Source organism: Corapipo altera, unplaced genomic scaffold (assembly GCF_003945725.1).
Source record: "Corapipo altera isolate COAL_440 unplaced genomic scaffold, ASM394572v1 133, whole genome shotgun sequence".
In the NCBI taxonomy this organism is placed as follows: Eukaryota; Metazoa; Chordata; class Aves; order Passeriformes; family Pipridae; genus Corapipo; species Corapipo altera.
This window is the reverse complement of record NW_020884939.1, coordinates 3780208-3794626: the sequence shown is the minus strand read 5'-3', so window position 1 is coordinate 3794626 and position 14419 is coordinate 3780208. Positions and strand designations below refer to the sequence as shown.

The 14419-nt window shown below is 43.5% G+C and overlaps 1 protein-coding gene across 4 annotated transcripts in view; it reads right to left on the bottom strand.

The window, feature by feature from the left end:
- The window catches only part of PCDH15 (protocadherin related 15), a 673791-nt gene that overhangs the window by 66184 nt on the left and 593188 nt on the right, over window positions 1-14419 (bottom strand). For all 4 annotated transcript variants that reach the window (XM_027661020.1, XM_027661021.1, XM_027661019.1 and 1 more), the window contains one exon: window positions 5691-5807. In XM_027661020.1, coding sequence (XP_027516821.1) covers window positions 5691-5807 — 117 coding nt within the window. The remainder of the gene's footprint in view (window positions 1-5690; window positions 5808-14419) is intronic.

Here is a 14419-nt window from a genome sequence, read left to right as displayed (position 1 = left end):
ATCTATCAGCATCTTATATTTAGTGGGTGCCTGTAACACAATAAGGACAGTTATTCTCAATTTGACAAAAGGGCTCCATTGAAGAAAAACCTCATGAGGTGGTAAGAGAATGGATAAACCATTAAATTGGATGTTCTGGAGCTCTGGAAGCTGGTTGCTCATTAAAATAAGTGTTCTACATCTGTTTAAATTAACATTTCAAATAAAAACAATCAGACTATGGAGCCCAGGGCAGAAATATTCCAGCTTTTACAGTGATAAACCACACAAAAAAAGGCCTATACAGGAAAAGCAAACACCCCTCACTATGTCAATCCTGGGAATTGCCTCTGATAAACAAAGCAAGCAAACTGAGCAGCCATCAAACAGCTCCTGGTGCTCTCCTCTCCAAATATTTGGAGGGTTAAGAGCTTTGAGAACACAGTCAGAACCATCTGGTATCGCTCATTACCACACCACTTCAGCAAGGTATTACATATTCACCAGGCAGGAAATTCTCTTTGTCTCCAAGGGATTTATCCAACCCTAGGACAAGGCTTCAGATTTCTTCAGCTCCAAAGGACGTGGATCTGCTCAAAAAAGAGATGGTTGGCAATAGGTGCTGCCTGGGGATGCTGGAGAGTGTGAAAAGTCAGAGTGAAGTGAGTGAGTCAAGTACTGCCTTTGTCCAGGCTGTGGGGAGTCCAGGGATCTGTTCCTGTAAAGACTTGAAAATATCCAAGAGAAACCAGATCTGCACACATTTGTGCCAGTAAAGGAAAGAAGTACTTCAAAATCAGTATTTTCGTGAGGTGATTCTCCCCCTGTGCTCTGCCCTGGTGAGGCCCCACCCGGGTCACTGTGCACAGTTCTGGTGTCCCAGCATCACAAGGACATGGAATTGTTGGAGCAAGTCCAGAGGAGGGCCCAGAAGTTGCTGAGGGGACTGGAGCACCTCCCCTGTGGAGACAGGCTGGGAGAGCTGGGAATGTTCAGCCTGGAGAGGAGAAGGTTGTGTGGAGACCTCACAGCACCTTCCAGGGTCTGAAGGGGTTGCAGGGAAGATGGAGGGGGGCTGTTCATCAGGAACTGGAGTGACAGGACAAGGGGGAATGGCTTCAAACTGAAAGAGGGGAAATTTAGGTGAGATACATGGAAGGGTCTGGTCCAGGTTGCCCAGAGAAGCTGTGGCTGCTCCTGGATCCCTGGAAGTGTCCAAGGTCAGGTTGGACGGGGCTTGGAGCAACCTGGGCTAGTGGAAGGTGTCCCTGCCCATGGCATGGATGATCATTAACCAACCCAAACCATTCAGGGATTCTATGATTTTCCTACAGGATGCATTTCTAGCATCCTTCTAGATCTAGAAGCACCATTCCAGCATCATCAAAAATGCAGCATTTTAGTGGCTTCCCAGGCACACAAAGCCCCTGTAAAGTCACCCATCTCACACTTGCTGGCACCTCTCACCATTTCTGACTTCAACACAAAAGAGTTGTGCTGGGGAAATTAAACTCAAAGAGGGTCAAAGGAGCTCTTCCAGGAAAGAAGGCAAGAAGTTCACAGTGGAAAAAAACAAACACAGAACCACAGACTGGTTTGGGTTGAAAGGACAATCTGTTGATTTACCACATTTCATGAAAACAGGTCAAGCAAAACTGACCAGATTTCAAAGAGCAGAATTGCACTTCAAATTCGAGTTCTTACAACAAATGGAAAAGTATCTTCTGAAGCATATTTTATATTCTCAGTCACTGCAAACAAAAGGCAAATTAAAACTGGAAAAGAAAGGGGAAAGTGTAAGTAACTGGTAAGAATTTAGACTGACATTTCTCAAAGACAGCCCTGCAAATCTTGCTCTGGCCTTTAGTTAAAAGCATTGGTTTCTATGTTTTAATTGACATTTCACCAAGGACCTGAAGGAATAACTATCAGAGGTCTCTTATGCCTTCAGGACAAGAGTTTTTGACCACTTTGAAATCCACAGGTCAAAATAAAAACATAACAAAATACCTACCAGGAAACATTTGAATCTAGCACAGATTATTTCTGCTTTAAGTGTTAATAATAACCAGAAATCCATGGGTGTTTTTTTCAAACAAACCAATCCTATTATCAACAGTTGCATTCTAATGATGGCTCAAGGTTTTAGGCATCAATTAAATAAAAAAAATCACACATCTTCATCCTCAGACACTCATTTGTTCCCTCAGATACTCATTCAGACATGGAAGATACACAGTTGCAAACAACGGGAGATTTGATGGGAGGAGTTGTTTTAAATAAAACCAAGAGAACTTTTCATCTACAGCTCCAATAAATGAGGATTAATTGTTGGATTAATTTAAGAGTAAAGATTAATTTAAGAGCAATTGAAGAGTAAAACCTGGCTCTCACCCCTTCTGACTTCCTGAAAGCACATCATAGTCACTGTGACACTTCCACACCTCCATATGCAGTAGGTTTCTAAATAATTTAGGAAATCCACACAGAAAATTACATCCCAGGTGTTTTTCACCCTCTTATCTTTCACCTAAACCACTATTTGTTTGTTTGAAATGAAGAGCCAACCTCCACTGACAACATTGACACGTCCTTCTCACCCCAAACCTGCTCTTTTGCTCTTGGAAAATTCCGATTTGCCTTGGCTGCAGAGCAATCCCGTGCAGGTGCTGAGCATTTCCATTCGGATTCTCACAGCATCCATGTTAATTTGACAATGAGGAGCCAAGCTGGGATTTACTAAGACAGTGGGAGTCTCTGAAGAGCTGATTAGTTCTGAAAAGCTTTTATTGCAGATGATGGAAAAATCTGGCTGGACTTTTATCCTGGGCCGAGTTTAATGTGGATATGGGAATAGATTACATTGCTTGCAAAATAAGAAGTGAAAAAATCAGGCTTGGATACCTCAAATTAGTGAGGCTCTTATTAGACCTGCCCTGATAATCAGGTGTACTTTAAAGCCACAATTATTTTTTTAATAGACAACTATTTCTTTTCCTGAACTGATAAAATAGATGTGTTAGTGCTCTGCAAATAAGATTCCAATAGGTTAAAAAACCCAATCCACAGAAGTAAAATATTGATGATAGCTAAAAATATTCTATCCCTTAAGGCAAGTTTAGAGGAAGGTCCTTTGGTGAACAGAGAAAAGGCTGTGTGTTTTTAAAACCAATTTCTGGAGAATTCATATCAAATACTTTGTGACACCTTTTAATGTCAAAGCCAGCTCCAAATAAACAGAGATTTTCCAGGAGCACAAAGCATCTAAACAGGTTGGCTCAGGCAGAAAAAGAAACAAAGCTGTTTATGCCCGATAATTCTTACTTTTAAAATAAAAAAGATGAGAGACAAAACTATCAGCCATTAGTTTGAAATAAAAAACCCTCTGAAAACCTGTTCTAAAAGCTTTCCTCCATAGCTGGCTGACTTTTATGGCTATTGCTTTCATTAAATGCTTCAGGGCAGCTTCGTTTTTAAATCTTCATAAAAATCAAACAAATGCAACAAGTGTTCATGTGATAGTGAGAGAAATATAGAAGAGGAAAGAGGTTTAAAATGAAAAAGTGAAGTAACTTTGTATTGGAAATGTTGATTGCACAGGACTAAGAATTATAAGTATACATTCATCAGTTTCAGAATATTTTGTTTCCTCCAAGAACTCAGTCTTCAAAATTTAGACATGTTAAATCCAGGGATTATAAAATGGAGCTTCTATCAGAATGTGCAAATAGAACCCAAAATCTCTTGTTGTAAAGCAACAGATAATGTTAAATAAAAGCTGCACAAAAGACCAACTTAAAACCAGCTTCCTAACCCCAAAGAACAACTATTTACTTTCTCTCCCCACTTAGGTTGCAATTTCCATGGTCTAGAAATTCATCTTCTTGCCTGGTTTTATTGATCCTTAACATCCTTTTCTGCAGGATTTTCTCACAGGACAGTTGGATAAACTTGCCAAGAGCAAATCCCCATCCCTGAAGTGTCCAAGGCTGGTCCCACCCCTGCCATGGGCAGGGACACCTTCCACCAGCCCAGGTTGCTCCAAGCCCCGTCCAACCTGGCCTTGGACACTTCCAGGGATCCAGGGGCAGCCACAACAAATCCTCACAGGTGCTGCAGCTTGTCACCTTTATAGCAACTTCCAGGCTTTTAAGACTCCCAACACCTGCAGATACACCTCAAGTTTGTCAGGAACTCTGGCCAACCTCCTTCCCTGGAGCGAGGATATTTTACATGGAAATAGAGCTAAAGGTTTAATCCTTCCACCAGTGGAGAGAAAGGGAGCACAGGCCTCTTAACATCCCATGGAAAGGCTTTTCCTACCAAGACTGACCAGGTTGGCCAGGGCTTGGAGCAACCTGGGCTAGCGGAAGGTGTCCCTGCTCATGGCAGGAGGTAGAACCAGATGAGCTTTAAGGTCCCTTCTGACCAAAACCATCCTGTGGTTCTACGATTCTAAGATGAACAAAACAGGATGCAGAGGAAGGAGAGCAGGAAACTCCATCACCTTTCTGTTTTCTCCCCTCAAAGTCAGGCACCACCACCAAAATTGTCCAAGACTGGCCATCAAGGGACCCCTCTGCCCAGTTTCTTTTGTTTACTGCTCCCTTACTGCCTCTGTCCTCTGCTGCCTGTCCTTAAATACCCTGTAGCACTATTAATTGTTAATTACTATTAATTAGCCACTATTAATTGCCTACTTGATGATGTTACTGGCTTTCCTACAGTTTAAACAAACAATACTCCAGATCTTCAGCTGTTCTAAACAACCTCAAGTGCCTCCCAGGTGAGGAATCCCCCACTGACAGGGATGACCTGCAGGGAATTTGCTGCCTCTGTGTGTTTGGGGTAGCAGGGCTGTCCTTCCAGAAACTCTGCTCTGGCATTTCTGCCTCTGGGTGGCAAAGAACTCACCACAGAGCATATTTAGCTGATTTGTGTCAGAGCACTGCCACCAGCTTTTAATGTGCATGGCACATTCTCCCTCAGGCTTATTCTCCTTAATATGCCAAACACTAGCAATTAAAAATTAAACCTGGCTGGCAGAACAGCTTTGGCTTTTCTTGTCCTCAGTGGATCATCTGGTCACTGATGTTCATCACCCTCTGATTCCAAGGATTGCTATTCCCCTTCAGAACAGCCAACGAATCAGGAACGTGTGCCCAGTCCTGTCAATCCACAGCTCCACCAGGGAACAGCAACAAAAGCCAGTGATAGAAACAAACTTTATCCCCAAAATGAGTGCCTTGGGTTCAAATCCTGCACGTGGAATGGGCTGGTTGGTGAGGTGTGTGTTCCACACAGCCCTGGGTGGCTCAGACTGGAAATGCTCGGTGACTGTGAAATCAAGACAGCAACAACCTTACAAAGCTGTGCTTTGTTTCCTCTTTGAGCTGCAGAACTGTCCCAAGGACAGGCACAGCCTCCCTTCCTGCCTATTCCCTTATTCATCTACGCTGTGAAGTCGGATAGAGAGCTTTCCAAAAATCTCCCTGGGAGCTGTATCAGTGATTTTCCAGCTTCAGGAACCGGCCTTGTAAACGCAGCCTTCTGTCCAGGACGACAAAGGAGAGGCCGACACAAAGCAAATGTGGGAGTTACTCCTCTGAAACTCCTGCTCATCATCTTGGTGGATGAAAGTACAGGCACTAAGGAGAGTTAAAGTTTTTTCCCTCCTGGGTGTAGGGTATTAACAGGCCCTTTTTGCTTACCGGGGGATCCTGATCCTCAGCTGAAACCGTGGTGATAACGGTGCCCTTGACGGCATCGGGAGCAACCATCCCCCTGTAGAGCTTCTGGCTGAATACTGGTGAGTAATCATTCATATCCTGCAAAACACAATTGAGAAGTGATCATTCATATCCTGCTAAACACAACCAAGAGTTTAGTTCTGAAGTTCAAACAGAATTACAGACACATTCACAAATGGTTTTGTCGAACTCTCCCCACTCCCTCCTCGGGAAATCTGCCATTCCCAGGCTCTCCCAGTGTCATTGCCACCACACAAAACCGGCACCCAAGGGGAAGGAGCCAAAGATTCACCAGAAATATTCCTGTGAGAGCTCAACTGAAGGAAATTCTGCAGGAAAACACAGTCTCACAAGTGAACAGAACAGAGAATTCCACCCCACCTGCTCCTCCAGCACTGGGCTCTGCTCATTTTCCAAAAGGAACAAGCTGCTGTTGTTTGATGGTGTTGGTTACCTCTAATATGCAATAAATCAAGAGGAAATAAAATGTCAGATTAGCATCCACACCCCAGGAGAGCCCAGGCTGGTGCTCTTCGGACTGATGTGTATCATGATGACAAGAAGCTTTGAAGACCCAATTTCACTGTATTTTCCCTGCTATAGATGTGTGCACAGCCATATGTGTACATATACATCCACGGGCACATCCCTGTGGGACAGATGCACCCTCACCCAAACCCCAGGCCGTGTGGGAATGCCCAGGCTGGCACCACAGGAGATGCCACTGTTGGATGCTCGTGGCTCTCAGTGACATGTTGATCCAGGAGCCACCAACATTTAGGAGCTCAACCAGCGTCACAGGTTATTAAAAATCTGTGACTCCAGGTACACAAAGTTCCTACAGCGATGCTCTGACCTGCTGTCACAGCTCTGCACACTGCAAATTCAGTGTGCTGATACTGGCTAAACATTGTATTACACAGTCCTTTCAAACATTCATCCAGACCTCATCAGAGAGTACAACAGTATAATGAACAGTTACATGTCAAAAAATGGCTGTCAGAAATCCAGGTAAGAAATGCCTGAAAAATTCATGCCTTGTGTTTGGTGAAAGGTCTGTGGTCCAAGTCTTCAAAAGGTACTGGAAAAGCCTTTTCTCCAAGTTTCAGACTTTCAAAGACAACATTACATTAAAAAGTCACTCCTAGGCAATTTAACTAGGAGAGCATTCAAATGAAAACATTTTTTAAAAACATCCAAATTCAAACATGAGCATTCCTGCACGGAATTACAGGCACTGGATCTTATAATTTTCACTTCTTGACCTGTTTGTGAGAAAATAATTTACTTCATCTGAGAAATTAATACCCAGGTCTAGTTTACATAATCAGTCTTGTTTCTCCTGACTCTTCGAAGGGACATGGTGTTTGGGAAAGAAGCTTTGCTCCATTCTGCTCCCAGAAACTCCACTCTGGAGCAACATTTTTCTGTGGCAAAGGAACCGACATCATACAGACCCTTCCCACTGCAAGAAGTGTCCAAGGCCAGGTTGGACGGGGCTTGGAAGGTGTCCCTGCCCATGGCAGAGGGTGGGATGAGATGAGCTTTAAGGTCCCTTCCAACCCAAACCAGTCTGGGATTCTATGAATCCTCCATCGGGGATAATGACCCAATAACACTCTCATGATAACTTGGGTTTTTTTGCATCTTGCTCCCATGATTTGCACGCTTAGAATCACCTCCCTGGAGCAGGTGAAGTTTCTGAAATACAGCCTTTTATCTGTATTTATCCCTGTATTTTGGATCCACCCCTCTCTGTGCATCTGCAAACCCACAGCCATCGTTTTTCTTGGCCTAAGTACAAGAGGTCACCCTGGGGGTGGGGAAATTCACTCTGGGATGCTTTTGTTATCTTTGAATACCTTTATGTGGCCTTAGAGCCTGAAAATTGGTGACTTGAGGTATTGGGAAGCATAATCTGTTGCTAGATGATACACTACATCCTCTGCTAGAGAAAATGAGGAAGTCATCCTGCTTAACACACCTATTGTTTTCAAGATACACAGATCAGTACAAAATACAAAGGAATACAAAGCAAAGCATAAAGTAGGACACAGAAAGTCTTCTGCCTCTCTATCTTATCTTTCCTCTAAGACAAGCTTTATGCATGACTGTGCCTCATAAATGTTAACTGAGATGACCCAACAAGCACTAAATGCCTCAGTCATAACTACCCAGAAGAGCCTCACGTGCTTTTCTTCCTGGCTCATCTCTCCAGAATCCTGAAGCAGCCACTAATTCTTTTTATAGCAGAGTTTGAGCTTAAATGTTTCCACTTTTAACAAAATAAAAGCTCCCCAGAAGAATCATCCCAGGTCTCTGCTATGCAGCTGCAGTAAGTGCCCCTCAGAGAGACCAGGATCTCCTGTGCTCATCCCAAATGTCTACGAGGAGTTAAGTGCTGGAAGCACAAAGGGAACTTCTGCAGGCAGAAGGTTTAACATGTGAAACATTGCAGATGACATGGAAATGGGAGTTTTTTGGCTGTAATGCTTTCTTTATTCTAATAAAGTCTGGTTTCAGAGGTGAGAAGGAGAAATTCTTATATTATCATCTCCTTCAACTGGTATAATTCCTTTTTACATATTACGGGCACTTAAGGTACCAAAAAGGTCACAAGAAGAAACTACTGATTTTTGGGCACAAAGCACCATCACTGAGGATGGAACACAGCCCAAACCTGATTTTCTTAAAGTATAGAAAGAAAGCACATGGTATGTTCTGTTAATAGCTTAAGAGGTCAAGATCCACTCCATTTCACCCCAAATCCTGTGCCCCTGTAGTCAAAGAATCACAGAATGGTTTGGGTTGGGAAGGGACCTTAAAGATCATCTCACCCCATCCCCTGCCATGGGCAGGGACACCTTCCACTAGCTCAGGTTACTCCAAACCCCATCCAACCTGCCCTTGGACACTTCCAGGGATCCAGGGGCAGCCACAGCTTCTCTGGGCAACCTGTGCCAGGGCCTCCTCACCCTCCCAGGGAAGAGTTTCTTCCCAATATCCCATCTAAACCTACTCTGTCAGTTTGAAGCCATTCCCCCTTGTCCTGTCCCTCCGGGCCCTTGGAAATAATCTCTCTCCAAGGTCTCCAATCCAATTTTTGCCATCAAAGTGGACTTCATGGTGGACAGATGTAGAGACACAGTTTTCAGGTTTTCATCACAGCAAGACTTTGGGCAAAAATATAACACTTGGAGCAAGTACTGGGCTTCTGTTACAACCAAAGACCAAAGACATTTGCACTGGTTAATAACTGAAGTTCACTCTACACCTCATGGCTTTTGCTTAAAACACCTCTAAACCTGCCTTGGCACTGAAATGGATGCAGCACCAGTGCCATCCCTAAGCACAGGTTAAGGAATAGGGCAGTAAACCTTCCCCAAAGTGGTGGTAAGAAGTCATGAAATCACCTTTTAAATCTGAGGCACAATCCTCCCCGTGCTCCTGTGGCCAAACTGCAGCATCTTACAACCTTCCACAGCTCACTGCTTCAGCCACATAAATCCAGGCTCCTATTCAACTAAATCCAGGCTCCTGTTAACCCTCAGACACGCACCAAACTATGTAAATGGGAAGTCTAGGTAATGGATTCTCCATATATCTCCCTTTCAAACAGCTGGGCTGTGTATTCTGACAGTAAGGTAACAGCAGCCAAATACTTAGAGATAGATATAAACCAGCCTTTGTGTCACTGCTTATCTAACTGTAGATTTATTACATTTCTAATACATATTTATTTACAAAACAGAGGGAAAAGCATAACACCCCTAAAGCTGTCTCCCCACCACAGATGCTCTTAATCTGCCACTTCTTTGGTTTTGTTTCACCATGTTCACACAGGGCAACACATCAAACAGGCCAAGACACACCCTGACATCCCTCCCTTGCCCAAAGATCAAGGATCAAGCCCGGGATGGGAGAGATGCTCAAATTCTGCTGGTCTTGAGAATCCACATTAGCACCTCCAAAAGCAAACTAAGACATATTCTTGATGCCAACTCATTTGTTAGTCAGCTGTGTGAATGATCCCTCTTCCCAAGCACTTTCCTTACGCTCTGAAGAGGAAACAGCTCATTCCCAAGATTTAAAGGGTTGTTACTTAGCAAAAAGGTTGGTAGGAGAACAAATATTGACCTCTCTGCAAAGAGTATTAAAATGTTGAACAAAAATGTTGTGAACTGAGACTGTCACCACGGAATGCCAGAGAGGGGAAACAAAGCAGGGGGGAGGAAAGGTATTAAGGAGGAAATCAATATGTAATTTAAAAATCATTAAGCCAGTCACTTGCTGTAATGCACTAATACTAAACCAGGTGCTCCTGGACACGTGGGGAGGGCAACCCACAGCTAGAGTAGAAGAAAAATCCCTCCAGCACAGCATTCCCAGCATAAAATGGACTTGGAAGCTTCAGAGGACTTCAGGGACATTCAGATATTTTTGCTTTATGAGGACACAGGGAGGCTTTTTATGCTAAGTTAAGAATATAAGCTTTTAATGCCTGGGTGAAGTAATTCCCCCTTCCTTTTCATTCCCTGCTCTGGAAACACACACACACCTTGGATTCAACTCTGTGCCTGCAGCTGTCACATGGAATCATGGAATGGTTTGGGCTGGAAGGGATCTTAAAGCCCACCTCATTCCACCCCCTGCCATGGGTAGGGACACCTCCCACTAGCCCAGGTTAAACCTTCCAATTAATAACTCACGTTTGTTAGTAATAATTAATATTATTAATAATGTTACCTGAGTGACAGACTCGTCTGATTTGAATATTACCATGAACCTGAAGACTTTCTAAAGAAGAATAAACTTTGATATGAAGAAGTGGTTTGGTAGAAATCTTGTTTTATAAGAGACAAATGAAAGAGTAAAAACTGGAGTTTGTTTTTAGCCTCCACACCGACAGAAGCAACTCTGGGTGATACTCCAATATATTTGATATATATGTGTGTATATATATGTGTGTGTGTGTGTTTACATACATATATGTATATATACACATATATATATTTATGTGTATGTCTCTATTAGCTATCTCAGGCCCAATAATTAGTACAAATGCCCTTTTATCCAAAAGAACCCTGTTAATCCTGCTGCCAGCACCTGCAGTGCACTAGATGGCAGCCCTTCCAAATGGGAATGAAGCCTCTCCTTCCTAACATCCCCAAAAAACAACGTGGTTCGCCCTCACTGATTTCCTTCTTGCTAAAACAGGGTTATACTTTTCTACATCTACTCATCCAGGTTTTGAAGGGTTCTTTAGCAGCTTCTAAAATCAGTGTGATTTTTAAATTCCTGCCTTTTTTTTTTTTTTTTTTGTAGGTTGGGACCTAGTTCTACCCAAGAATTGATTATTTATTAAAATAGCTGTAATTCTGTGACAGCAAAATAGAATTTTTTTATCTGCTGAACAGTTCCAGAGGGACAAATTCCTCTCAAAGAACACCAAACCCACATATCCTGTTGATTTATCCAGACCATTAAGAGAATCCCACTGTTCAGGTGATTTTTACCATCACCAACATGTGCAAAGGTGCCCATTTGGGAAAACACCATTTACCCCAAAGCTTCCCTTTCCTCTTGCCTCTCTCCTCAACTGTTAAGCAGAAATGACCATAAACTAGATGATCTCTAAGGTCCCTTCCAGCCCCAACCATCCCATGATTCCATGAAAAAATCCTAAAAGTCTCAGGAAATGTTTGAGTCTCCTATTTCTGACCTGTTGGAAAAAGAAAAATCACTTCTTAAGTTTGTCAACTTCTTAAGTGCTATAATTTTTGCAGTGTAAATTCTCACAGGAAACCTTTGTAAGTACATCCATGTGTTTTTCCTACAACTTCAGGACTGTGCTGATACCAAGGTTTCCAGTCAAAGTGGAAATCAGGATTCCATTGCTATAAAAAACAGTGTCTGAGCTAATAAATGCACATTAAGCCTTTCCAGCTCCTTTTGCAGTCTGCTGGCTTTTATGAGAAGTCCAATAAATAGGAAAAGAAATGTATTTTTCAAGCCATCTCCTCTTCCACTCATGTTCAATCCCACAAAGGGAGAAAGTGAAAAGGTTTCCTTCATGTCACACACGGAAATTCCCCAGTCTCTTCCCACAGCTCCAGATCTGGATCTGTAATTTTCTGCTGTCATTTTTGGTTTTGAACATCTGCCACTTCAGTCCATGTGCACATTCCCAGAGCTGGTGCCTTCCCACCTGAGCTGCCTCCAGGTGTTTAATAATTCCCTGCTGTTTGGGGGCTTCCAAGGGCATATTTCACATTCCTCTACTATAAGTGGGAAACTCTCTTTTGTGGAAAGCGAAGGGGTGGTTTGTGTACTTGAAAATCCCAACTCCTCTGGTGTGTTCTTTAACCACAGGAAGTTGCCATTCAACACCTTATTTAAAAAACAAAAATCCAAGGTATTTTCTTACTAAATAACCACAATGAAAATCCCCTAAAGGCTTCAAGATTTCACGGCCTTAAGGTCATTCATAGCCCTTAACAGCCTGGACCAGCCTCATCTGGAGCCCAATACCTGCCCTGGGCCCAGGATCCCATTTGAGTCCTGCTCCACTGATGCCACAGGACACCAGTTTCCAGCCCCTTCCCCTTTTGCTCCAGGCTGCACTCCCTGGACAGACCCCAGACACCAATCTCTCCCCTTAATTTCCCATTAATCTCTCCCATTAGTTCTCAGTTTCTCCATCTGTTAACGGCCAGTTCATGGAAAAAAACAAACAAACAGGAAATAAGAGGAACGGGCAGGAACTGATGCCCAGGAAGTTCCAGCTGGATAGGAGGAAGAACTTGTTGGCTGGGCAGTGCCCCAGCCCTGAAGAGAGAGCAGAGAGGGGGTGGAGTGTCCTCCCTGGGGCTATTCCAGAGCTGTCTGGACACACTCCTGTGCCGTGTGCTCTGGGCTGGCCCTGCTGGAGCAGGGAGGTGGCACCAGATGCCCACTGTGGTCCCTTCCAGCCTGACCCAGTCTGGGATTCTGTGGAAATGGGAAGTGAACCCTTCATAATAAGCACCTTAGTCAGAACAGCAAGAACTGCCTATTAAATATTAAAATGCAAATTCCATATGCTATTAGAAATGATAGCATGAAAATAAGTTTTGAAGTTCTTCAGAAGCAAAGTCTCTGGATGTGGAGTGACAGACCCAGCATGGGAACCATTGAAAATCTGAGCTGTGACTTGAAAAAACAAATCTCTCACATGAGAGTTTATTTTTTCTGAATGGAAATCAAATGTTATTCAACTCTAATTCCTGTATGAGAAAATTATCTTTTCCTCTTCCCTTAAATGGCTCCCATACCATGAGGCCCTGGCACAGGTTGCCCAGAGAAGCTGTGGCTGCCCCTGGATCCTTGTAAAGTGTCCAAGGCCAGGTTGGATGGGGCTTGGAGCAACCTGGGCTAGTGGGAGGTGTCCCTGCCCATGGCAGGGGGTGGGACTGGCTGAGCTTTAAGGTCCCTCCCAACTCAAACCACTCAATGACTCCCTGAAATACCTGATTTCACCAGATATTGGAGTATCAAGAAGTGCCTTCCCAGTCTCTTCCCATCTCTCCCTATTCTCTTGGCCTCTCAGAACAAACACACACCTTCATATTATCAAGTTCAAAATCTTTGTGACGACAGGACAAAAAGTATGAAGTGGCCCCTTGAATTCTGTCTTTGGTGCTGCTTTACACAGGATTCTTGTCTGAAGACACCCAAAACAGAGCCTTGTTACACCTCACATGGTCTGAATGCATCTTTTTCACATTCAGTGCTCAGCAAGCCCTAAAGTAGCTCATCATATAAATTAGGGGATAATATTCATGATGGAATATATGAGGCAATAAATGACTGGCAGATGATTGAACTGATCAGTTGAGATGGAAGAAAAGAAATAAATCTGTTTACAGGCACCGCAGACCAACACCATGGCTGTTATTCCATTAATTCCACTACAAATGAGATAAATTTTGGAGGTAATACAGATCCTTTTTTTAACCTTCCTGTAAGTTTTGTGCTGTGCTGCTGTTCTTCAAATGGGAAAAGATGTTTGTTACATGTTAGAAAGCAAGGATTAACTTTGTCGGTGGAAATTTAATGAAAAAATATAACAAATTCTATTTTAGAAATACTAGAAACTGTTGACATGTGTTTGACCTTAACTGGTTCACTAATGTCTTTTATCTTCCATGTGTCCTTCACTGCCCGTGTAAGTTCTGGCAGAAATTCTCCATTATTTTTGGAATGAAATCTCACATAAGGAAGCAGTGATGTATCACTGCTCACCTGCTCTTGGAAACATGAATTAACCGAATTTCAGGTAAATTCCTGCAGGAAGAGAAAGCAGTGGCACTACACATATTTACACACCTGGTAGAGCAGGGTTTGAACCAAAGTGTCCCTCCCTCTTCCTAATGCTGACCTGTGCATCCCTCTTCTCCCATCCTCTCCTAGTGATAACTAGATCTGGAAATACATTGCAGAATGTTGATAACTGGGATTACAGCACAGTAGGAGTCCCAGGATGGGTCAGGCTGGAAGGGACCACAGTGGGCATCTGGTACCACCTCCCTGCTCCAGCAGGGCCAGCCCAGAGCACACGGCACAGGAGTGTGTCCAGACAGCTCTGGAAGAGCCCAGGGAGGACTCTCCACACCCTTTCTTGGTCTCTGTTCAGTGCTGGGGCACTGCCC